This window comes from Piliocolobus tephrosceles, chromosome 17, assembly GCF_002776525.5.
Source record: "Piliocolobus tephrosceles isolate RC106 chromosome 17, ASM277652v3, whole genome shotgun sequence".
Classification (NCBI taxonomy): Eukaryota; Metazoa; Chordata; class Mammalia; order Primates; family Cercopithecidae; genus Piliocolobus; species Piliocolobus tephrosceles.
This window is the reverse complement of record NC_045450.1, coordinates 20,887,261-20,911,316: the sequence shown is the minus strand read 5'-3', so window position 1 is coordinate 20,911,316 and position 24,056 is coordinate 20,887,261. Positions and strand designations below refer to the sequence as shown.

Genomic DNA, 24,056 nt, shown 5'->3' with positions numbered 1-24,056 from the left:
TTGCCGTAAATCACCTTCCCTGTGCGCTGAACTGGGCAGCCAATGACAGGTAAGAGAGTGTCATCTCTCACCTAAGACAGGAGGGCCGTCATAGCTACTGCCTAATCCCATGACGGGTACCAGTGAAGAGATGTGTTACTCCAACCTAAGACAGGCGCAGTTCCCGAGAGACAATCTTCTAGCCACCAATAATATATAAATTAAAAGGGGTACCTGTCCGGAGCCGTGAGACCTGGAAATTGCCGCGGCTTCTGTTGCTTAAGCTCCGTATCATCAGAGATAAGATGGCGTATTTCCGGGTTCTTCATTAACAACTTTTCCCGCGCGGGCCAAAACTTTTCCAGCGCACGCCAACCTTTTTCGCGCCCAGGAAGATACGCAGCCTACAGCGCAGGCGCAATTCCGTGCCCGGGAAAAATACCAATCAATGGCGCATGCGCAATTGTAATTTGAGAAAAGCCAGCCCCCGGTTACCGCCCTGGCCCAACCTCTTCCCCTGCCAGCCTATATAAGGCATTGCACTGCCACCATTAAACAAGACTTGATCAGGCTATTTGTCTTGTCTCCTCCATTCCCACTCCCCCTTCCAGGGTCTGTTCGACTGTCCTGCAGGTCGAGACAGAATACTACACAGTCATAAAAAGGAACAAAACCATACCCTTTGCAGCTACATGGATGCAGCTGGCAGTCATTTTCCTAGGTGAATTAACGCAGGAATGGAAAACCAAATACTGCATGCTCTCATTTATAAGCAAGAGCGAAACATTAGGTACACATGGATATAAACATGGGAACAATAAAAACTGAGGACTACAGCTGAGCACAGTGGCTCACACCTATAATCCCAGCACTTTGGGAGGCCAAGGTGGGCGGATCACTTGAGGTCAGGAGTTCAAGATCAGCCTGACCAACATGGCAAAACTCTGTCTCTACTAAAACTACAAAAATTAGCAGGGAGTGGTGGCAAGCACCTGTAATCCCAGCTACTCAGGAGGCTGAGGCATGAGGATCACTTGAATCTGGAAGGTGGAGGTTGCAGTGAGCCAAGATCCCACCACTGCACTCCAACCTAGGCAACAGAGCAAGACTCTGTCTCAAAAAAAAAAAAAAACTGGGAACTGCTAGATGAGAGAGAAAGGGAATGACAAAAGGGCTGACAAACTATGCTCATTATTTGGGTGACAGAACCAGTTATACCCCAAACATCAGCAACAGACAACATACCCATGTAACAAACCTGAACATGTATCCCCTACATCTAAAATAAAAGTTGAAATTATAGGCTGTTTGTAGTGGCATATGCCAACAACCCCAGCACTATGGGAGGCTGGGGCAGAAAGATCACTTGAATCTAGGAAGTCAAGACCAGCCTGGGCACCACAGGGAAACCTCCTCTCTACAATAAAATTAAAAATTAGCCAGGCATAGTGGTGTGCACCTGTGGTCCCAACTACTTGGAAGGCTGAGGTAGGAGGATTGCTTGAGCCCAGGAGTTCAAGGCTGCAGTGAGCTGTGATTGTGTCACTGCACTCATCCTGGGCCACAAAGCAAGACCCTGTCTCAAAAAAAGAGAATTTTTTTTTTTGAGACGGAGTCTCAATCCGTCACCCAGGCTGGAGTGCAATGGTATGGTCTCAGCTCACTGCAACCTCCACCTCCCAGGTTCAAGCAGTCCTCCTGCATCAGCCTCCCAAGTAGCTGAGACTACACGTGCGCACCACCAAACCTGGCCAATTTTTGTATTTCTTTTTTTTAGTAGAGACAGGGTTTCACTATGTTGGCCAGGCTGGTCTCGAACTCCTGACCTCGTGATCCACCCACCTTGGCCTCCCAAAGTGCTGGGATTATAAGCATAAGCTACTGTGCCCGGCTGAGAAACTGTTTTTTTTAATGAAAATAAAAAACTAAAAGCTAGTCACTAGGTCCAGCCCACAGTTAGGGCAAGGGGTCACAAAAGGACATGAATATGAGGTGGCAAGGATCATTTGGGGTCATCTTAGAAGCTGTCTACCACAATGTTCCACTATGGTATTGAATGAATGAATTATTTCAGAGGATTCACACCTAGGGCAAGGAGGTACATAGATAGTATGCAACTAGAAGGAGTCCTGAGACGGTCATTTGCAGGTTTTTGGTTTTCCGTGGTCGTGGAATCAGGGGCTCCTCACTGGCTGATGGACTCAGCTGACACCCAGATTAATCTGAGAACTGTATCCACAATCATTAACTATAGGGCAGTGCCCAGTTGTCCCCAAGCCAAAAGTAGGAGGTATGCATCTTCAGGATCCCAATGACAAACTTGATCAGATAAAATAGGCAGCATTCATTGACCTGGTTCAGGCTATGCTGGAGATGGACTACCACTGGAAACACAGACATTGGGGAAACTTCTCTGAGGATTCCCTTGCAGTCTTCAGCGGTGAATTCTTTGATATTGGGTGTTTGAAATGGAGCAATCAGGCCCTAGCAAAAAACAGATGCACACTTCAATGGGGTAACTGAGGACAGTTTAGGAAAGAGGTTATCTACAGAAGTGTGGACAGGATTGAGAGAAAACAAGGATGTGGAGTACACTGGTATTATCAACAGTGGGGTCTAAAAGGGAAGGAGAGAGAGAGAGAGAGAGAATCCTGGAACCCAGAGAAAGCTGTCACTGTAAGAAAGAGCCGCCCAACAGGAACTGTGGCCTTTAGGGAGAAACTGAGCCACTGCAAACCCTCAGCCTGGAAGGAAAGAAGTCAAAGGAATAAACATACTCTCCTTCCACCCTCCAATCTCTTACTGGGTCCCCATTGGCCAATCTGGCTCCCTGGGCACAGCAGAGTTGAGAAGAGTAGAGAGTGGATTTGGAGGCGCGAAACCTAGACAGAAAGCCAGGCAGCTTGACATGAGCTTTTTAAAAGTGTAGAAGTCATAAAAATTCTCCTGGGAATAAGCAAACACATGGGCTCTCAGAAGCTGAACACAAAATAGCTTTTAAAATGAAAGTCTGCTCTGGAAGGGAAAAGGTGGTTCCTGCAATGTGCAGAGGAGGATTAAAGTCCCCACTCTCAACTCCAGCCTGCTGCATCTTCCAAGAGAGAATTCCCCAGAGCCTGGACTAGGGAAGCATTGGTGCCGCTGGGAAAAGCTACTACAGCTCTTGCTGGGCAACTCTTTCTCACAGCTACTGAAGCTGCCTTTGCAAAGATTATGACAGTGAGAGAATCTGGTGTGGCTGACTCCATCTTGTTTCTAGCCTCACAGGCTAACTGTCCTCACTCATTCCTGGGTATAGACCAAGTTAATCATGGGAGGAATTTTTTTATTTTATTTATTTGCTTTTTGAGACAAGGCCTCACTCTGTCGCCCAGGCTGGAGTGCAGTGGCGTGATCATGGCTCACCACAACCTCAAACTCCCTGGTCTCAGGGTGGTTCTCCCACCTCAGCCTCCAGGGTAGCTAGGACTGCAGGCACATGCTAAATTTTTTTGTACTTTTTGTGGAGATGGGGTCTTGCCATGTTGCCCAGCCTGGTCTTGAACTCCTGGGCTCAAGCGATCTACCTGCCTTGGCATCCTAAAGTGCTGGGGCTGCAGGTGTGAACTACTATACCTGGACAGGAATTTAGTTTATAGTTTAACTTGAAAGCAAGGATGATAATAGTGTTCCACTAGAACTGATTCCCTCATTGTTTCAGGGCTGAAACCACATTTGTAAAACTAAGGAAGGCCACAAGATCAGGGAGGGGCCCGAATTCTGCTAAAATGGAGGCATAGTCTTAGGCATAGTTTTAGAACCAGCCATTGTTCTATAAGTTACAAGATTTGTGACTTCCCCAGTTGCTCCTATAGATAACATCACTATTATAGAACCTAGGATTGGTCTTTTGAGATGTTTTTCAGACTTTGCATTCTGGCAAATAACTGACCCCACCTGGACTTATGACTCATGACTCAACTGGTCCTGTGGCCCCTACCCAGAGGTGAACTCAGCGCACAAAGACCGTTTCCCACACCCCTGTTGCGTCCCCAACTAATCAGCAGCACCCATTGCCTAGTCCTCTGGCCACCAAACTATCTTTGAAAAATCACAGGCCAGGTGCGGTGGCTCATGCCTGTAATCTCAGCATTTTGGGAGGCCAAAGCAAGGGGATCACCTGAGGTCGGGGGTTCAAGACCAGCCTGACCAACATGGAGAAACCCTGTCTCTACTAAAAATACAAAATTAGCTGGGCGCGGTGGTGCATCTGTAATCCCAGCTACTTGGGAGGCTGATGCAGGAGAATCACTTGAACCCGGGAGGCAGAGGTTGCGGTGAGCCAAGATCACACCATTGCACACCAGTCCAGGCAACAAGAGCAAAACTCCACTTAAAAAAAAAAAAAAGAAAAGAAAAGAAAAAGAAAGAAAAAAAAAACCACAACCTCCAAGTTTTTGGGGAGAATGATTTGAGTGATAACTCCAGTTCTTCCTCATGGCCAGCCTCAGGTTATTTAAACTCTTTCTTCACTGCAATACCACAGTCTCAGCAAACTAGTTTTGTCTGTGCAGTGGGTAGGAAGGTTGAGTAATTACACTACAGTTCTTTCTGGATTCCAGAAGTCTCTCTTCCCTTCCCTTTTAGACCTGGTTGGTAAGGGCTCCCTGCTGTTGACAGTTCCAGAGAATTTCACATCCTTTGTTTCATTTAACCCAGTCCATGCTTCTGTAAATACTCTCTTTGTTAAACTGTCCTCAAGTAATCAATTTTAATGTGCATATCCATTGCCTGCCAGGACCTGATTAGTCCATTTCAAGCATCCAATATGAAAGAATGCACCCAAAACAAAGACACTGTTGGGAAATGCAGAACTAGCACTGCAAAGGTCTTTGAGCATGACACAAGGATGTTGCAAGAGCGGCAGGCCCAGAAGGGAAGTGGGGATGGAAGAACCTTAACAGCATATTCACGGGGCTCAGTCCTAGGGTTCAGCATCATGACATACCACCTCCAAGCTTCCACACTTTCATTTGTATAGCTAAGCACCTGACAAGACTAGTGAGGGTGTCCAATGATGAGGACAGTCAAGGATGTTAAATTCCTGACTATACATCAACAAGGAGGAAAAAACTAACAAACCTGAATCAGTGTGAAGACCAGAAAGTCCTGTCCACAGAGTCAGATGACAAGGTACAACAGGCTGCCATTGAAAAACATCAGACTAGATAAGAGCAGGTTGCTGTGTGAGCAAACTCAGATCATACAAGAGAACTATAGGCCTCTCCCCTCCAGCCCAGAATTCCTGCCCTGAGTGATGCTAAATCAGGAGGAAGAAAAGCAGGAGATGATATTGGCTACCCTCAGGGGACAGGAAGCATCACCTGGTTGGACTAGCAGACTGCCATTCAAATTTAGATACATCCTGTCGGTCGGGTATGACTCAGTCCCCTGAGGCCAAATGTCAGCAAGGAGAGTGGGAGGAGTAAATCTCTTTCCTCCAATTACAGTTGTCTCTGGAACAAACCCAGGTCTCAAGGCAAAGGCCTCACACACAATTTTGCTATTTTGTCACCCACGTAAAAATTTCAAAAACAGGATCCCTGTAGCTCATCAGGCACTCAGGTGCATCAAGGCTGATTTCAGGGTAAAGATTGATGCTGTGGCCTGGGAAGCTGAGATGCCCATACTCTCTCTGTTCAGGTTATAGAGAAAATGGGTACTTTGTGATCACTTATACCCGTAATAAAAAACAATTTGTGCGCACCCCATGAGCAAGAAAAATAAACAGAAAAAAGAAAGCAACCCAACTACTTGTAAGTATCAGGAAATCCAACCCAAATTTGTTCATATAACTGAAAGGTCCAGGGGCAAACCTGCAGGTATGGTTTGATGCAGGTGCCAAAATCTTTTGCCAGGACCCAGTGTTTCTCACACCATTTCTTTTTTCTTTTTTTTCTTTCCTTTTTTCTTTCTTTTTCTTTTTCTTTCTTTTTTTTTTTTTTTTTTTTTTTCACAGAATCTCACTCTGTTAACCAGGCTGGAGTACAATGGTGCAATCTCAGCTCACTATAGCCGCAACCTCCCAGGCTGAAGCAATCCTCCCACCTCAGCCTCTTGAGTGGCTAGGACCACAGGCGTGCACCACAATTTATTTTTATTATTTGTAGAAACAGGGGGTCTCACTATGTTGCCAGGGCTGGTCTCGAACTCCTGGGCTCAAGTGATCCTCCCTCTCACCTAAGCCTCCCAAAGTTCTTAAATTAAAGTGTGAGCCCCCGTGCCTGACTCACACCATTTCTTAACTTCATTCTTCTCACTCCATTTCTTAATTTCATTCCTTTATAAAGCTTCTCTTCTTACTCTTTCAGGATGGCTGCCCAATTCATGTGCAGAGGAAAGAGAAGTTCTTTCTCTTTACTCTGACAGTTGAATAAAAAATCCAAAGCCTGGCTTTCTTTGGTCCATCCCTGAATCAGCCATTATGGCCTGGGGGAATGGAGTATGCTAATTGGCTTAAGGGAATCAGGGCCCAGCACTGGAGTGAAGGTGGGGCTAATGCCACCTAATCCACTGGCGAGTACCAGAAGTGTGCTTCCCCAAAAGAAATTCACAATACTGGAATGTACTGATGAATTGACGCTGAGTCACTATAAATGACAAATGCAAAAGATAAACATGCCAGGCCTCACTCCTTGCAGGAAGCAAAAGATCCTAGAGGGAGAGGCTGACATGGAACAGGATGCCTGACCAATAAAACTTCTTCCATTGAGAATTCAGAGACATAGTCATACCTTCCAGGCTAGGTAAGGCTCAATTCCAGGCAGCTGTCTGTCTCAGCTCCTCAGGCACATCCGTCGCTTTTGTCTACCCAGCACTTGTTTCTCCCTTATTCAGTTCTCATTGCCGTGTAACGAATTGACAGAAGTGTGTCAACTAAAGCAACACAAATGTATTATCTCACAGTTCTATACGTCAAAATCCAAGCATGGCTCAACTGGATTCTCTGTGCGGGGTCTCATGGGGCTGAAATCAAGGTGTCAGCTGGAGCTGCAGCCTTATCTAAAGCTCAGGGTCTTCTTCCAGGATGACTGGTTGTTTTCAGACTTCCGTTCCTTTGGATTATCTTGAGATAAGAGGCAGGACTTGACTCTGTACGTGGGGCTTGGACATGGGGCCAAGTTCAGGACTAACTAAAACAGAGGCGGGAGGGAAGCAACTTTCCCTAAGACACACCCACCAGAGTGCCAGGTCAGTTTACCATTGGCACAGCAATACCTGCGAGTTACCACCCCTTTCCATGGCAATAACCTGATGACCTAAAAGTTACTACCCCTTCCCTAGAAATTTCTGCAGAAACCACCCTTTAATCTGCATATAATTAAAAGCAGATATAAATATGACTACAAAATGGCCCTGAGCTGGTACTCTCTGCTTATGGGGTAGCCCTGCTCTGCAGGAGCCATCATGGAGCTGTAACACTGCAGGAGCTGTAACACCACTGCTTCAGTAAAGCTGTTTTCTTCTACCTCCAGCTTGCCCTTGAATTCTTTCCTGGGCAAGGCCAAGAACCCTCACAGGCTAAGCCCCAGTTTGGAATTCATCTACCCTGCATCACTATGACTGAGGTCTTGTTTTCTTGCTGGCTATCGACCAGAGACCTCTCTTACCTTCTAAAGACCACCCTAGGTCCTTGCCCTATGGCCTCTCCATAGGCCTTCTCACACTTTGAGTATCTCTGACTTCAGGAAGGACCTAGTCCCTTTTAAAGGTGCACCCGATTAGGTCAGGCCCACCCAGATGCTCTCCCTTTTGATTAACTCAAAATCGACTAACTAGTAGCCCAATCATGGTAGGGCTATTCCATCACATCCTCTAATTGTGCAGCACTGGAGAGGAGGAGTTTGCACAGAGTGTGCACACCAAGGAGCAGGGATCTTGGGGGCCATCTCAGAATTCTGCCTACCACATTTTAGTAGTTGATCTCTTCTGGAATCAGTCCTTTCCCACTCAGTCAATGTTATTTGTGGTAGGATTTAGGGTAATCAGACCTAGCCTTGGCCAATTGGTGTAACCATTGTCTGGGCCACAGTGGTCAGATCAGAAATGGGCACCTGCCTCAAGCAAGCCCAATCAGACCTAATCTGGGGACTTTTGCTGAAGTAACCAGCAAAGATCAATCTCTCTTTCTTGTTATTGCAGAAGTGTTAGGCTGTAATCTTAGAGCTGATGGTGGACACCATGTGCTATGATTCAAATGACCCCTCCAAAATTCATGTTGAAACTTAATCCCAAATGTGGCAGCATTGAGATATAGGAACTTTAAGAAGCGATTGGATCCCTCTTGAGGGGAGAGCCTTTCCTGACCACCTAATGTTTTATTAAAGCTTATTCTCCACCACCCCTATCCCTACCACCACCATCTGGAGCTCTCAATTCTTTCCTCCAGATTTCCTTTGCTCCAGAATTTTTTTTTTTTTTTTTTTTTTTTGAGACGGAGTCTCGCTCTGTCGCCCAGGCTGGAGTACAGTGGCCGGATCTCAGCTCACTGCAAGCTCTGCCTCTCCTACCTCAGCCTCCCGAGTTTACGCCATTCTCCTGCCTCAGCCTCCCGAGTAGCTGGGACTACAGGCGCCCGCCACCTCGCCCGGCTAGATTTTTGTATTTTTTAGTAGAGACGGGATTTCACCGTGTTAGCCAGGATGGTCTCAATCTCCTGACCTCGTGATCCGCCCATCTCGGCCTCCCAAAGTGCTGGGATTACAGGCTTGAGCCACCGCTCCTGGCCTGCTCCATAATATTTATCACTATCTGATATTGGGGTGTGTGGCTATGAACATGTATGTGTGTGCATGTGTGTGTTTACAGTATGCCACTCCCAGCCCCCAGGAGACTGTAAGCTTCATGAAAGCAGGGCTTTGTGTACTGTTGTTTCTGTAGCACAGGATCTGCCAAAAAAAGTAGGTTCTCCATAAATGTTTGTTAAATGAATATACTCTGATTCTGTCTCCTCCTCTCCTCCAGAATGGATCTACAGTTTCCCAATCTTTGCCCGAGTGAATGTCCTACTGAGTTCAGTTTTGTTTGAGAAAGGGTGTGTGTATGTTCACCCATATACTGCACAAATATGTAATGGACACTAGCCATGACCAGCCTACTGGGGACTGCTTGGCAGTAGCAATACAGCAGTGAACAAGCAGATGAGCCTCCTGCCCACAGAAGCTTACATTCGGGTGGAATACAGGCTGGTGAGTTTCCATGTCGATTCCTCCAACCCTAAACCCTTTCCAGTATGGCAGGTCCTGGAGCTGGACTGGCCACCACTGAGAATCCACCCAACTGCCCATCAGCATCTCAAGTTACCTGTTGCAAGATGCCAGAGAGCATGAGAGAGGACCACGGTGGAGAGTGAGCTCTCAATGAACCTGGTGTGGAAGGGAGAAGACGAAGATGGGGCAGATCCCCAGGGGGAAGACAACTTAAGGGCAGACTTGTTGAACTAAGTCACTTCAAAGGGTCTTCTGTCTTCCAGCATGAGCAGAGAAGATGACCACACACCTGGGGGAGAGTCAGATGGCTTCTTCAACTGGAACGTTCTTCCCTAAGGATAAGCTAATATATCACATGACCTGAAAATCCTTCTGGGAGACTCCAGGTAAAGGGGCCCTGATTGTACCAGGGAGAAAAGCTAAGTTACAGATTTGGGGGAAATGAGTGAGTGCTCAAGGTGAAGCAGTTAAGTGAGCCATGAGATACAAAGTCTGCCATGGCAAAGTAGGTGGAACAACTATGTTATGAGTATAAGCTCTGACCCCAGCTTTCCTGTGATTTCTACAACCCCTGATCTTGGAGATAGGAAATAAATGGGTACATGACAGAAGTTAAAGACCATTAGCAGGTATCAAATACCATAGCACTTTTTGGAGGCAGAAGAGCTTGACAAATGGGCATAGCGTGAATAGTAAATGATGGTAAGGGTAAAGGATAAAATGTATCATCTTCCTATCATCAGAATGGGACTAGCACTGTGAAAGGAGGGCATGTTAGTGACATGATATATAAGACAGCTTTTGCTACAATAACAAATAACTAACTCCCTAGGCCGGGCACAGTGGCTCATGCCTGTAACCCCAGCACTTTGGGAGGCTAAGGCGGGTGGATTACCTAAGGTCAGGAGTTCAAGACCAGCCTGGCCATCATGGCGAAACCCTGTCTCTACCAAAAATACAAAAATTAGCCAAGCATGGTGGCACATGCCTGTAATCCCAGATACTCGGGAGGCTGAGGCACTAGAGGCGCTTGAACCCAGGAGGCAGAGGTTGCAGTGAGCCGAGATCACTCCACTGCACTCCAGCCTGGGTGACAGAGTGAGACTCCATCTCAAAAAAAAAAAATTTTTTTAAAGAGAAATAATTCCCAAATCTCAATGGATCTCTATAACAAATATTTGTTTCTTGTTTCTTCAGTCTTCAGGTTGGCTGTGATTACACTGGATTTGGCTTGGCTGAGCTCAGCTAGGTTCTGCTGAGCTCAGCTTGGCTCAAAGGTTTGGACTGAGTTCAGGTCTGCTCCACATGTCTCTTCACATGAGAAGCAATTACCAAGAGGTCAAGCTAAATCATGCAGCATATTTAAAACTTCTGCTGGGGGAAAATGTTGCATCTGCTCACATTCCAATGACCAAAGCCCAAAGTTAGAAGGGCAAGGAATTAGACTCTACCTACTGAGATGTACTACAAAGTCACATGGCAAAAAGCTTATAATTCTAATAAAGGAAGTAAGCAGAATCATTGGGAACAATCATCTAGTTTGCCACACACGGAGATGTGCCACAGGGACTCAGAGACTGGAAGGAATTCCCAAGGGCCAGAGTTCTCCTGGGAAACTACAGCCTCCACCATTGCCTTCCAGATTTTATCAGCATCTCTGTAGTCTGGCTCATCAGAGGCCACAACGGAGATAAAGGCAAATAAAGACTTCACCTGCTGGCAAGCTGCAGATATCTCCATGGATCAGTCAAGCCCATGTCCCTTTCTGAAACAATCAGTAATCAGGGAAGTGATAGAAGAAAAGTGTAATACAAACTACTTACAGTATTGGAAGAATCCTAGGAATCGTTGGAGGCCTTGAATGAATTTGAGGAGGGTACTCAGTTCAAGCCTACTTTAAGACACACAGTTTGTAGATGTCCCAACTAGACATCATGTGGCCTGGGAATTCTGCAACGTTTACTTTTTTTCAATTATATTATATTATGTTATATTATATTTATAAGTGATACATAATCTTATATGTAAGATTATTATATAGATTATATATAATACAGATATATAACAGATATATAATATAGATAATATTTTATATATAATCTATATATACAATATATTTATATATATAATATAGCTATATATAATATATATTATATATTATAGATATCTATATATCTATAATATATAAATGTATAGATATATAATATAGATATGATATATCTATATATAATATATATCTTATATATCTAAATATAATCTTATATATGATATGCATCTCATATATTATCTTATATATAACATATTATCATATATATGAGTTATATGCATCTCATACATATTATCTTCCTATATATGAGATACATAGCTCTCATATATATAAGATATGAGATATATAGCTATATCATATATATGAGAGCTATATATCTCATATACAAATAGATATAGATATAGATACAGATGTAGATATAGTCATTCCATCACCCATGCTGGAGTGCAGTGGCACAATCATAGTTTATTGCAACCTCAAATTTCTGGGCTCAACCGATCCTCCCACTTCAGCTTCCTGAGTGGCTGGGACTACAGGCATGTGCCACCAGGCAGGGGCTAATTTTTCTTTTTTTGGAGACAGAGTCTCACTCTGTTGCCCAGACTCAGATACAGTGTTGCAATCTCGGCTCTCTGCAACCTCCACCTCCCAGGTTCAAGCAATTCTCCTGTTTAGCCTCCCAAGTAGCTGGGACAACAGGCACATGCCACCACTCCCAGATAATTTTTTGTATTTTAGTAGAGACAGGGTTTCACCATGTTGCCCAGGCTGGTCTTGAACTCCTGAGCTCAGATATCTGCCTACCTAGCCTCCTAAAGTACAGGGATTACAGGATTGAACCACCCACTGCCCCCAGCCTTTTTTTTTTTTTTTTTTTTTTGTAGGGACAGCATTTCCCTATGTTGCCCATGCTGGACACGAACTCCTGGCCTCAAGTGATCCTCCTGCCTCAGCCTCCCAAAATGCTAAGATTATAGGTATGAGCCACCACACCTGGCCCAATATTTTTAAAGGCCCCTCAAGAGGCAAAAGTGCCTAGTATTGAATATTAAGATGTTTACTGTGTTGTAACTCTCTTCCATGACTTCAGTAAAGCAGAGTAAACACACACACGCCCCAAGACACAGTAACCTCTCTTTGGTACTACCAAAGATGTTCACCCATCACAAGCAGCTGTGGCTGAACCCCTGGGTACCAGGACTAGAGAGGATAACTTCATTCTAAGTTCCACTGGATGTTAGGCTGAAGTTGCAGTCCCCATCAAGCCAGGCTTGGTGTCTGGAGCGGGCCTGAAGGTGGAGATTCTGCAAAAGTATCTAACTAGGGTGAAATTCAAAAAATTTAGAAGCCGGAACGGCACAGGTCCTCACCAATAAGAACCAAAGACAACACACTGTGATCTGCATACAAGTGCCAGTGATCCCTGCCTCCAGCTAAGGAGGGCTGTGGAGGATGGAGGCTAGAAATCCATCAGGAGAACTGACATTGAAAGGTGAATGGGAGCAGCACCTGCCAGCGTGACCTGCTGCTTTCCTGCATGCAAAGGACTGTGCATTTCAACCTGAGACCCTGAAGTTTCTGCAGGGCATCAGCTAGATTTGTCTTTCTGCCTGGGGCGATCACCAATTATATGTGCTGTGAGGCAAACTGGCTTCCCGCCAGAGAAGGAGGCGAAGGGATTTACAGAATCTCTCTGATCTGACTTATTAGAGAAGTTAAAGGACACCCGTCCAGGAGGCAGCACAGTGCAGAGATAAAGAAGTCAGGATTCGAATTTGTGCTATCTGGGAAGCTTAGACCAGAGCTCCGTAACCTCTCTCAGGCTCAGTCCCCTCACCTGGAAAATGGGAATCCTAACAGTGCCTACCTGGCAGGAGCATGGCCACAGTGAAATGAGCTAATGACACAGTGAAAGCCCTTAGACAGCCTCACCCAGAGTCAGCCCTCTGTAATGGGAGTCGTTATTCAAGATGGGAGGAAAGAAACAGGAATTAGATCAGAAATAAATGACCAGAAAGAGAGATGAAATACAAAAGCCACATGAAGCTGGCAGTGTGAAGCCTGACTCACAGGAGAGTGGATTTTGTTACTGTTTGCTTTTTCTTGTCCAGGATAAACCAAGACCGGCAGAAAGTGAGAATACCGATTGAGATCCAAGGACATCCTCATGGGAGTCTGTGCAGACACGTTCTCATCAAGCACCCCTCTCCAAGCAGCTGGTCCAGCCCAGCTAAAGTGGGGACTGCTGTTTGTAAGAAAATTAATGTTCTGGGCCAGATACAGTGGCTCATGCCTGTAATCTCAGCACTTTGGGAGGCCAAGGCAGGCAGATCACTTGAGGCCAGGAGTTCGAGACCAGCCTGGCCAACATGGTAAAATCCTATCTCCATCAAAAATGCAAAAATTAGCCGGGCATAGAGGCGCATGCTTGTAATCCCAGCTACTCAGGAGGCTGAGGCAGGAGAATCTCTTGAACCCGGGAGGTAGAGGTTGCGGTGAACCAAGATTGTGCCACGCACTCCAGCCTGGATGACAGAGTGAGGCTCTATCTCAAAAAAAAAAAAACAATTAATGTTCTGTACTTGAGAAGCACCATTTGCTGCCACTTCCCTACTAGGATGAAGGAAAACCAAGTCAGACCTTAAATAACACGTGTAGGATCACACCTTTCACACTGCAGTCTTAGTTTTCTATAAAACCACGTGACCTCTGAAAATACACTCGAGCCTCTGCAATAACTACTCATGATGCTTCGTAAAATCCACCGCCTTTTATGGGACACCACAGATTTTCGGAAACATGCAGGGTTTTCTTCTCATCTCCAGATGAGACGTCTACTGTGGATGAGTGACTAGGAGGAGAACCCAAGGTGTGCTGGTGGCAGAACAGAAGCACCTAGGATGCCACCAGAGAAACACCCTGCCAAGCAGCTGTGATGCTGTGTTCGAGAAGGTGTTTGCAAACACCACTGCTGCCCCCCTTCCCTGAGCCCTGACTTCCTAAACCTAAGGCTAAAAGCATCTTGGCAATTGCCAGAAGTAATTTCTTTCTAGAAGGATCGAGCCAGTGGGCGGAGTTTGCTCAGCCACACCAGGATCACACCAGTGACTGACTTACCCAACATATTTTTATTTTTTATTTCAGCCCATTCCCCAAAGCTCAGAGCAACTTAAAACCAGAAGAGCCACCACCATCTCCACCAAAAAAAGGGAATATTTTGAGAGCTTAATGATAGCTTCACAGCCATCCATTCAGCTGAGTCCCAAGGAAATGGAAGACATCTGAAAAATGTATTTTTAAATTGATTTAACGTTGAGCCATGTTAAATGTTTTAATTTCCAACCAATGCAATGCCCACCAAAACATCAATTAGTCCCAGCGATCAGCCAAGAATATTGGCTTCTGCTCAGGGATTCATTTATTTCAGCTCTGCTAAATATCGTAGGGGAGAAATCCAATGTAGCCTGTAGCTTCAAGAAAGTGAAATTAAGCTCAAGTAGAAACTAGATCAGGCCCTGGCTAAAATGGTGCCTTTTCTTGCACTGCCTCTGTCTGGTATCTCTCTAAAGCGAGGGCAGCAACTTGTTTGTAAGGGCCTTGTACTGTTAACAGAAAACACCATTCCTTCCCCGCAAGTTCTTTGTCTCCAAGCTGGAAAACAAAAGAGGCTGCAATGGGACAGAGAAAGGCTTCCCGCTGAGGAGATGAGTGGGCTTAACAATTTGCAAGATCAAAAATCACAACAATTAAACCCGTGGAGATGGAGGAGAAGGACAGTGAACAGAGGCTGGGAAGGGTAATGGGAGAGTTGGAGGGGGAGGAGGCAGATGGTTAATGGGTACAAAAAAATAGGAAGATGAGTAAGACCTACTCTTCCATAGCACAACAGGATGACTATAATCAAGTCTTTTTTTCTTTCTTTTTTTTTTTTTTGAGACAAAGTCACTCTGTCACCCAGGCTAGAGGGCAGTGGCACGGTCTCTGCCCACTGCAGCCTCCGCCTCCCCAGTTCAAGCGATTCTCCTGCCTCAGCCTCCCGAGTAGCTGGAATTACAGGTGCACACCACCATGTCCAGCTAATTTTTTTAGTAGAGATGGGATTTCACCATGTTGGCCAGGCTGGTCTTGAACTCCTGACCTCAGGTGATCCACCCGCTTCGGCCTCCCACAGTGCTGGGATTACAGGTGTCAGCCACTGCGCCAGGCCCTATAGTCAATAGTAATTTAATTGTACATTTAAAAATAACTGAAAGAGTATAATTGGATTGTTTGTAACACAAAGGATAAAGGCTTGAGGTGATGGATACCCCATTTTACATGATGTGATTATTACACACCGCATGCCTGTATTAAAACATCTCATGTACCCCATAAATATATATACCTACTATGTACTCATGAAAATTAAAATTTAAAAAAATTAAAAATAATTTGCAAGATCATTTTTAATAATTATTTTTCATTTTGGATGCATTTTCACCATCATGGCCCCGGGGTCTCCCTGCCCTAGATGACGGTCTGGATCCAGGGAAAGGTCTCCCACCGTCTGAAGCATCATGTTTCTACACACGTTGGCCAGCTGCTTGGGGCAACACAGGACGATGCGCTCAGGCCACTCACCACAGGAGCTTGGCCATTAGAACCAGCAGGGGACAGCCAAGCCAAAGACCCCATGACAGGGGAGCTCCTAAAAGCAAACACAAAGTAAGAGTACACATGAAGTCCCAGCAGCAAGCAGAAGGTGGACACGTCTTGTCCAACTCCCCGAGTCTCTCTCTGGGACCACTTGATGCAGAGCCTTGATTTGTTCATCTCTTAAATGGGAACAATGACCCTCAAAGAGGAGGAGAGGTGGGGGAGTGAGAATTAAATGAGATTGTGTCAGTCAGCATGTACTAGGGAGCTTGTTAAAAACACCAATTCCAGGATCCTCTGGAGATTCTGACTTAGCAAGTCTGCCAGGAGAGGCCCGGGAATTTGTATTTTAAGCATCTCTCCCAGGTGATTCTGATAATTAAGCAAGTTTAGGAAACAAAAGTTTAGGGCTCTGGTCCATAGGAAGGATTCACCCAATGGCAGCCCTCACTTAGGCCTTTGGGGTGAATGAAGGAGGGGCATCCAGGATCTTGCCCAGCCAGGGACATGCAGGGGACATCTTTGTAAGGCACCCTCATCACTTTCTGACACTGCTGTTTCAAGGGAAAACCCGTCACACCTTTCTGCAGGGGATTTGACAACATCCACTAAAAAAAAAAAATTCAGATAGAGTCTTGCTCTGTCACCCAGGATGGAATGCAATGGCACCATCGCGGCTCACTGTAGCCTCTGCCTCCCAGATTCAAGCGATTTCCCTGCCTCAGCTTCCCTAGTAACTGGGACTAAGGTACGTGCCACCACACCTGGCTAATTTTTGCATTTTAGGTTTCATCATGTTGGGCAGCCTCATGTCAAATTTCTGACCCCAAGTTATCCGCCTGCCTCGGCCTCCCAAAGTACTGAAATTACAGGCGTGAGCTGCCACACCCGACCAACATCCATCAAAATTATAAATGCAGACCCTGTGATCTAGCAATCTCACTTTGAAGAGTTTATCCTACAGACATATTTGCACAGATGCAAATTATATCAGGTCAGGAACTGAAGCATTATTCATAAAAAAAAAAAAAAAAAAAAAAAAAAACAACTGAAAGGTCCATCTACAGACCTCTGCTTGAATACAGTTATGGCATAGCCATAAAACCAACAATGGCACAGCTCCTGTGCACAGATACAGAATTTCCTCCAAAGTATATTGTTAGGTGAAAAATACAATGTGCAGAACAAGGTGTATAATAAGCTTTTGTGAAAAGTGCAGAGATCATCTATATTTGATTTGCTGTGTATGCATGGAATATCTCTGGACAAATACACAAGAAGCTGGTAACATTGGTTGCCTCTGGAGAGGGAACTGGGTGGCTGGGGGACCCAGGACGGAGGAAAAGGTTTCACTTTGTGCCTTTCAGACTTTATATATTTGGAACCCTGTGCATTATCCATTGCGCATATTATCTATTCGTGCAAAACGCTATAACATTTACAAATAACTTTTAAATACATGCATATCATATTTCAATGAAAATTTTGTTGTTGTTGTTGTTTGTTTGTTTGAGATGGAGTTTTGCTCTTTTGCCCAGGCTGGAGTGAACTGGCAGGATCTCAGCTCGCTGCAACCTCCGCCCCGAGTGTTCGAGCAATTCTCCTGCCTCAACCTCCGGAGTAGCTGGGATTATAGGTGACCACGACCAGACCCAGCTAATTTTTGTATTTGTAGTAGAGACAGGGTTTCGCCATGTTGGCCAAGCTGGTCTCAAACTCCTGACCTCAGGTGATCCACCCGCCTCGGCCTCCCAAAGTGCTAGGATTACGGGCATGAGCCAATGTGACAAGCCTCAACAAAAAGTATTTTAAAGTAATAATATAATTCATCAAAAGGCATGGTTTGTGTTTTCAAGTGCCACCTCTGGCTACTTGTGGCTGCAGAAATGGGGAATACCCCAATTCACCATCCCTGTGTGAAGGCAGGGTAGGGAGACATTCAAGTCAGGAAAAGGTGGAGTGGAGGTTTTAGTCAAGCACCAAGTCCTCTGTTTTCTCTGGGTGCTTGTCCATGCCGGTACCTACTCCTGGGACACTGTCCACCTCGCTAAGTCCATCTTCTTCTCACCTTGTGTCTCACCTGAGACATCACTGACTTTAGGAGGTTTCCCGACCCATGTGTGTTCCCTGTGTGCTCCCCATCTCAGCACCCAGCAACTGCCTCATGCTCACCAGGACACATGTCTTCCCTCCCTGCCAGGCTGCACGGAGAGCTCAATGAGGGCAGGGGACATCTCTGGCTTGTTAGAAGCTATCTCCCCAGAGCATGGTCCAAATGTGGTGTTAAGAACAGAAGGCATCACAAAGAAGTGAGAAAGTGAAGGGGAAAGGGGGAGAGCTGTAAGAAAGGCATGGGGGAGAAAAAGGAAAGAAGGCCGTGTTCCCAGGATCCAATGCCACTCCCTGGGGAGGCTTCTCTATCTTAGTTCAGCCCCTAGTCACTATCACCCTCCCTGGTCTTGTCAGATTTGAAATATCTTCTTCATTTACAAGAGAGCCTTCTCTGTCTTGCTCACCTCTGTATTCCCAGACCCTAAAGCAGACTTGGAACATAGTAGGTGCCCAGTAAACATTAGTTAATATTGGACAGGCCGGGCTTGGTGGCTCACACCTGTAATCCCAACACTTTGGGAGGTTGAGGTGGGCAGATCACCTGAGGTCGGGAGTTCAAGACCAGCCTGGCCAACATGATGAAACGCCATCTCTACTAAGAATAAAAAAATTAACCAGGTGTGGGGCACACACCTGTAATCCTAGCTACTTGGGAGGCTGAGGTGGGAGGATCGCTTGAGCCTGGGAGGTGGAGGTTGCAGTGAGCCGAGATCGCGGCACTGCACTCCAGCCTGGGCGACAGGGCGAGACTCTCAGTCAAAATAATAATAATAATAATAATAATAATAATAATAATAGTTAATTATTATTGGATAGTGAGGAGGGAGTTTGCAAAGGAGCTGCTAAAATGAATGTAGTCCTGAGATTCTGATGGGATTCGTTCTGGGTAGGGGCCGGGGAACTGGAAGATTTGTAATGCCCCCCACCCAAGTGCAGCCATAGTTGAAAATCATTAATCCTCAAATTTGGTAGGAAAGCTTGATAGGAACTTTGGATTTTTCACTGAGGGCAGAATCCCCAGTGACTGTCAGAGACCCCGCTCTGAATCTTAAGAATCTTCCCACCCCAGGCCTGACAGGGAGGACAGGGAAGGAAAGTGAGGCTAGTACACGGGGCAGAGGGCGGCTCTGCTCACCTGCAGGAGAACGCGAGGATGAGGTCCTAGTGGGACCCGCGCTAGCGGGCGCGTCCTGCCAGGAGTGAGTCTTGGCGCCATCTAGCGCCTGCTGGAGGCTCTGCAGCTGCAGTGGACTGAGCCGCCAGCGCTGGGCGTGGGTCACCGCCGCGGCGTTCTCCGGGCCCAGGGAGGCGATCTGCTCGGCGGACAGCTCCTGCGGGAGGCAAAGGGGCAGCACCTTCACACGGGGCCCCTCCCCGGATTTCCCACACCTCGGGCGTCCGGCACAGGATGCGCACAACTTTGTCATCCCCTTGTGTATATCATGTCTGGTCCTCTTTAAGATGTTTCCTTAAAATTGAATCACTCTTGCACTACCAAAATAAATGCATTTAAAAATAGAAATTTTAAAATGGAAATTTCCAAAAATGGAAAGCCGCAGACTTGCCATAAGCAAGCATTAAATAGGAGCCGCAAAACAAAGATAAAACAATATTGTTGAATCCTAGCTAGATTTGTCCGCCAACACTATCTGAACCCCTGGCCTCTTAAAAAAAAAAAAAAAGAGAGAGAGAGAGAATATAAAATGATATAAAATGTACTATATAGGTGTTAAATTGACACTTATTCCTTGAGGTAATTAGAAGTACTAACGGAGAGTTGAAAAGGGAGGCATGATTTCCTCCCTATGTGGCAATGTTGTTTAATGCAATGCAAGACAGCTTCCCAGTGCTTCAAGTCTTCCACCTCCTGAAACACTGATGTGGAGGGGGAAACACAAGTCTTAAAGACCAGAGGCCTGAATTTGAGCCCCTGCTCTGCCACATGCTTGCTGTGTCACCTTGAAAAAATTACACAGCCTCCCTGGGCTTTGGGGATAAATGTGAGACAGCATAGAGAACTCATCTCCTCTGCTGACTGATTCTGATCCTTTGGTTTGACTGCCTGAGCACCATGTGATGAGCTCTGTGAGGGCTCCACGGAGGCAAAATGCAGTCATCATCTATTGGTGATATCTGCCATGGACAACATGAGTAGGAAATTCTGCTGGCCAGACTATGTCTTCAAAGACTGTGAAGAAGGTGTCTTCTGAAGTCACTTTCAGATCAAAGACTTGGTGACTTGTTCCGATGGGACTGGAATACGTTGGGATGGCAGGATGCTGCTCTTGTAAAGGGGACTCTACATAATCGTGTTTATTTTCTAAAGGCCCTGAACAATCTGGGAAAGATGCTTATGCTCCCTTATCCCTTCCTCTCCTGTCAGTCACACTGTCCTCTTTTGTCCAGGTAGATACTTCCCTGGAATCATATCCCTCTGTGTAAAGCCCTTACAGGCACCCCATTCCAGAACACAGTTCAGGCTCCTGGAAAAAACTCTGCCCTGCCCACCTCTCCAGCCTCACACCTGGCATTCTTCACTCCAGGAGAGTGAGTGCCAATATTTACAGTTCCCGAGAGGCAGCACCTTTCTGTGCACCTCCTTCTGCCTGGAACACTGTTTCTTCTTCATCACTAGCTGTCCTCAAAGATTCAGCATCTGGTCGGTCAAGCGCCGTGGCTCATGCCTACCATCCCAGCACTTTAGGAGGCTGAGGCGGAGTTTGAGACCAGTCTGAGCAACACAATGAGACCGCCATCTCTACAAAAAGTTTTTTTAAATTAGCCAAGTGTGTAGTCCTAGTTACTTAGACTGACGTGAGAGGATTGCTTGAGCCCAAAGGATCAAGGGTGCAGTGAGCCATCATTGTGCCACTGCACACCCTGGGCAACAGAGTAAGACTTTGTCTCAAAAAAAATAAAATTCAGTATCCTCTCCTCTCCTCTCACTACACACACACACACACACACACACACACACACCCGGTAGGGTGGGCACATAGGTGCTTTTTTGGCTTCCATGTACCATTAACACAGAGTCTGTATTCTAAAAATTATCTCTTTTATCAATGTTGCTGACTTGCGACCCACAGGCCAGATTGAATCTCTAGGCCTGCAGCACTGTGTCTTCAAAAATAAATTCAGATTGGCTGCCAACATTTAATTATCAAGCGATTCCATATGAAAATGAAGATTTCTGATTTCTTCTTGAAAAAAGTAAAAAGGAAAATTCAGCAATCCTGGGCCCACGTGGCCACACTGCATGAATGTGCTAGGGATGAGAAGCAGCCTCCACATTTAGACAGGGCTCTCCAGTTCACTTTGGTCTCTACCCAGCCTACTGCACCTTGTGTTACCTTTCAGGCCCCTGAAGGCACTGTGTGATAACCCCTTCACCTGTGCATCCTTAGGTGCACCTACCCTGGAGCCTGTCACAATGTAGGTGATCGGTAGGGATTTCTGAAATAGATAAATACCTGTACAAAGAAGCAGCACAACAGCACTCCAAACAAGACCAAGAGAAAGAGCTTGGCAAAATGCCAGCATCCAAGACCACGCTGCTTGTCCCATGCAGAGTGCCCCAGAGGGGAAACAGGTATTTGCTCAATGGCCTTAAGGACTGCTATTTATTGCCCTCAAACAGCTATTATGCCTGCAATGTGCTCACAACTGTCCGAGGTGCTGAACTGATTGAAGGTCGGCTATCTTTCTTGAAATGAACAAGTGATGTGGCACCAGGGGAGTTTATTGAGCCTGATTTGTGTGTTTTATCCAGAAGTGGTGGACAAAATGTATTCCCACATTATCAAACAAACAGGAACACCAGGGTCACTGCCTCCTCATCAGAGCAGACTATTCCCACCAAATACCCCCCTAATCTTGAACACAGACAGAAAAAAAAGGACCTGTCATTAGATACCCTGCTCCCTTACTTCAATTGATCCAATTCCACCCTCTCAATTTTTTCCATAGCAGTTTTTCACCTGTCCTCTTGTGATTTTCCTAATATTTTTCTTTAAATCAACTAAAAATATATATAGAGAGAGAAATATATATATATATATACACACACAGAGAAAGAGAGAGAGATGAAGTTTCACTCTTGTTGCCCAGGCTGGAGTGCAATGGTGTAGTCTCGGCTCACTGCAACCTCTGTCTCCCGGGTTCAAGCAATTCTCCTGCCTCAGCCTCCCAAGTAGCTGGGATTACAGGCATCCACCACCACACCCAGTTAACTTTGTATTTTTCATAGAGATGGGGTTTCACCATGTTGGCCAGGCTGGTCTCGAACTCCTGACCTCAGGTGATTGGCCTGTCTCAGCCTCCCAAAGCGTTGGGATTACAGGCGTGAGCCACCGTGCCTGACCTAAATCAACTAAAATATTTTTATTTAATTGTATTTTAAAAGGAAATATTACAAAGGTCCACAATCCCTCATCTGCAATTCTGAAGTCCAAAAATAATCTGAAAACTGAAAGTTTCCCCCCAAAGTTTAAGTCAAACTTATTTATCAGCAAAACTTGACCTGAAATGATGTGAGGCTATTTATTTATAATCTCTATTTATTCCAATTAGTGTGGCTTCTCACAGATTTCTTCACAGAAATATTAATGTGTTTGCTTACAAGGTGCTTCCCCAGGCACTGCTGGGGGTATGAAGTTACATAGAGTAAATGTACAGGATAATCTTTTTAAAATCTGAGAAATTCTGAATTCTGAACTATATCTGTCCCCAAGGGTTTTCGTAAGGGTTTATGAACCTCATGCCACCATAAATAGAAAATCAGTACCACCTGCTAGAAGAAGAGAAGGTGACCATAAAAATAAATATAATTAAAACGCATATGTAATTTTAAGAAAAAATGTTTTTTAAAAACACCTAAACTCATATAGATCTCCTCTGACACCATCAGCAGAGTCTGGCCACAAGTCTCTAAATTCTAAGGCCCATCATCCATTTCCCTGCGTGATTTGAAATGGGGTCAAGCTCCCCTTTCTCCTTGAAGAACTGAGCACCTACTTTGAATATCTCATCAGGAAGGCATTTTATTGCTGATGGCTGGAAATATGGCATCAAATCCTTGTCAAGCATCCGGAGCTCTGCCTTAGTTAATCCAGCTGGGGAGAAAAAGGAATCACAGGGGTTTAGTTCAAGCCATCAGAACTCCTCTTGTTTTATTAATGGTGCTTCATAACGCTCAGATTTGAGTGTTCTAGGCAAGCATCATTCCTTACAAAAGGCCCTGGAAATCACACTGGGGAATCAAGTTCCTTCATCAACTCAGAAAAAAAAAATGTGGGTCACATTAGCCCTGATTGGCCTCCTACAGTGAAACGCATGCCCAGAAGGAACTTCAATTTACACACTTTCAAATTTTGTATAAAACTACTTAGGGGCCAATTAAATCACATTCTAAACTAGTGGTTTTCCAAACTTTAGTGTACACAAGAATCTCCAAGAGAGCTTGTTTTAAAAGCAGATTTGCAGACTCACCCTCTGCAACTTCAAATCATGAAATACAGGTTCTACTGTAACGCCATTGATGTTTGCTACACATGGCCAAGGATCATGTTTTATTTTGTGTCCCCACATTTAAGTTTGGAAAGGGAGAGAAAGGCATGCTCAGGGTGAGTCTTACCTGCAATGGTCCCAAGCTCCTGCAAGACAGAACTGGTCCACTCAGTGGGATCCCCAAACACGACTTCAGCCTTCCTCTTAAACTCAGCCAAGACATGCGTGCTGCAGAGCAGGGTCCCAATTCTGGCCACTACTACCCTGGTAGTGGTTAAAGAGGGAGGGATATAATCTGAGTTTGGACTCTTCAGCCAAAAACAAACAAACAAACACACCCCACACACACACACACACACACACACACACAAATGTGCAGAAGTTAGGTAGGCTCAGCAGGCAGAGCAGATCCAGCTTATCCCATTGCCCAGTGGGATTTTAGCCCAGAAAGGTGCCAAGTGTCAGGAGGTGGAATATCTAGATGGATGGATGGATGGATGGATGGATGGATGGATGGATGGATGGAT

General features: G+C 45.5%; 1 protein-coding gene across 2 annotated transcripts in view; it reads right to left on the bottom strand.

Moving 5' to 3' along the window:
• Positions 1 to 15,701: 15,701 nt before the first annotated feature.
• Positions 15,702 to 24,056, bottom strand: part of OTOA (otoancorin) — a 97,825-nt gene continuing 89,470 nt past the window's right edge. For both annotated transcript variants that reach the window (XM_023225034.2, XM_023225035.2), the window contains 4 exons: positions 23,657 to 23,793; positions 23,038 to 23,135; positions 19,157 to 19,352; positions 15,702 to 15,961 (listed from right to left, as the gene is read on the bottom strand). In XM_023225034.2, the coding sequence (XP_023080802.2) occupies positions 15,891 to 15,961; positions 19,157 to 19,352; positions 23,038 to 23,135; positions 23,657 to 23,793 (502 nt within the window). In that variant the 3' untranslated portion in view covers positions 15,702 to 15,890. The remainder of the gene's footprint in view (positions 15,962 to 19,156; positions 19,353 to 23,037; positions 23,136 to 23,656; positions 23,794 to 24,056) is intronic.